Raw genomic sequence first — 1,593 nt, forward strand, 5'->3', positions numbered from 1 at the left:
CAGTCAGAACAATCAGCAGTCAGAACCGTCAGCAGTCAGAACCGTCAGCACTCAGAACCGTCAGCAGAACCATCAGCAGTCAGTGTGTGTAAGTGTGTGTGTGTATGTGTGTGTGTGTATGTGTGTAGGTGTGTGTATGTGTGTGTGTGTGTGTGTGTAGGTGTGTGTATGTGTGTGTGTGTGTGTGTGTAAGTGTGTTTTTAAGGTTTAACGTGTAAATTAATACTTTTATTTTTTAGGATTTTATTAATTATTATTTGTAATTTAGCCAAACCAGGAACTATGTAAACTATATATATGTTTTTTTTTGTTTTGTTTTTTCCCCCTGTGGGGGTTTTCGGTTCCGTCCCACCAGCAGACTGCTGAAGCTTATAGAGAATCCAGATGTTTGGATTGTTGGGTGTTTCTGCCTTTGTTCAGCGCTATGAGATGACTTGTTGTTGTAAATATGCGCTATACAAATAAAACTGAATTGAATTGAATATATACATACATACATACATACATATATGTGTGTTTGTATGTATATATATATATATACAGTGTTTCATTCACGAGTCGCCGTGAGTCCCAGAAGCAGCGAAGACCTTCATGAGCAACCAGGAGCTGAACATGAGTAGACAGGATGGTTCAGTGGTGGCAGCAGGATGGTGGTAGACATCCAGGATGTGTCTGCTGCTCCAACCACAACCTGAAGGTGTCCGAGCCGCAGATGCACATCTCAGCTCTGGCAGTGTGGAGCACGTTTGGACTTGAACTAGAACAGGATTTGCAGCGACACGCCTCAGCATTTGGGTCTCCTTTGGTCTCTTGCAGGTTTGCCAAACTGCTGCTCCGCCTTCCTGCCCTCCGCTCCATCGGCCTCAAGTGTCTGGAGCACCTGTTCTTCTTCAAGCTGATCGGGGACACGCCGATCGACACCTTCCTGATGGAGATGCTGGAGGCGCCGCATCAGATCACATGACACCAGTCCTCCCCTCCCCTGTACATACTCCCCCTGTGAGCCACATGAAGACCCAATAAAAAGACTGGATTGAAATTGTAAAACCACATATTTTGTACCAGGAAAAAAGTTTAAACAAAAACCAATACAACCGTGTAATGAAACCTTTAAAGACGATATTTTGGGCCAGACGCAGGACGGCCGGTGCTGCCCACATGAGTTCTGATGGAGCTGTTCACAGGTTTTTTGTAAATAGATAATTTCAGGTGTTTGTTTTAAAAGCCACCAAATGCAATTTGAAAAGAATCATATTTTATTCAGAGGAATTGTATAAAAAACAGAAACCATCCCTGCATTTCTTAAAACGCATTTGAGAATTCTTACAGAATAAACTTATTTAAAACGAGCTGCGCTGTGCTGAGAGTTCTTCTGTTATTGGCTCCGTGTTAGAAACGTCCGTATAGTTTCCGCCCTCGGCCAGCAGGTGGCGCCCGCAGAGTGTGACCAGACAGATGCATCTTCACAGCGTGTTTGGTGTCCATCTGTCTGCACATTCCTGGATCCTCAGAGCTGCAGGACTCCTTCCAGCTCCTCGCCCAGAGCGCTGACGGCCGCCGCCGGTGCAGGGAAACGGAATCTGACCAGAGAAA

The 1,593-nt window shown here is 45.1% G+C and overlaps 1 protein-coding gene across 6 annotated transcripts in view; it reads left to right on the forward strand.

Annotated features, from left to right (window-relative positions):
- The window catches only part of rxrgb (retinoid X receptor, gamma b), a 26,551-nt gene extending 25,202 nt beyond the window's left edge, over positions 1 to 1,349 (forward strand). For all 6 annotated transcript variants that reach the window (XM_008293233.1, XM_008293235.1, XM_008293236.1 and 3 more), the window contains one exon: positions 817 to 1,349. In XM_008293233.1, the coding sequence (XP_008291455.1) occupies positions 817 to 964 (148 nt within the window). In that variant the 3' untranslated portion in view covers positions 965 to 1,349. The remainder of the gene's footprint in view (positions 1 to 816) is intronic.
- Positions 1,350 to 1,593: the final 244 nt, after the last annotated feature.

The sequence above is a fragment of the Stegastes partitus genome, unplaced genomic scaffold, assembly GCF_000690725.1.
Source record: "Stegastes partitus isolate 25-593 unplaced genomic scaffold, Stegastes_partitus-1.0.2 Scaffold866, whole genome shotgun sequence".
In the NCBI taxonomy this organism is placed as follows: Eukaryota; Metazoa; Chordata; class Actinopteri; family Pomacentridae; genus Stegastes; species Stegastes partitus.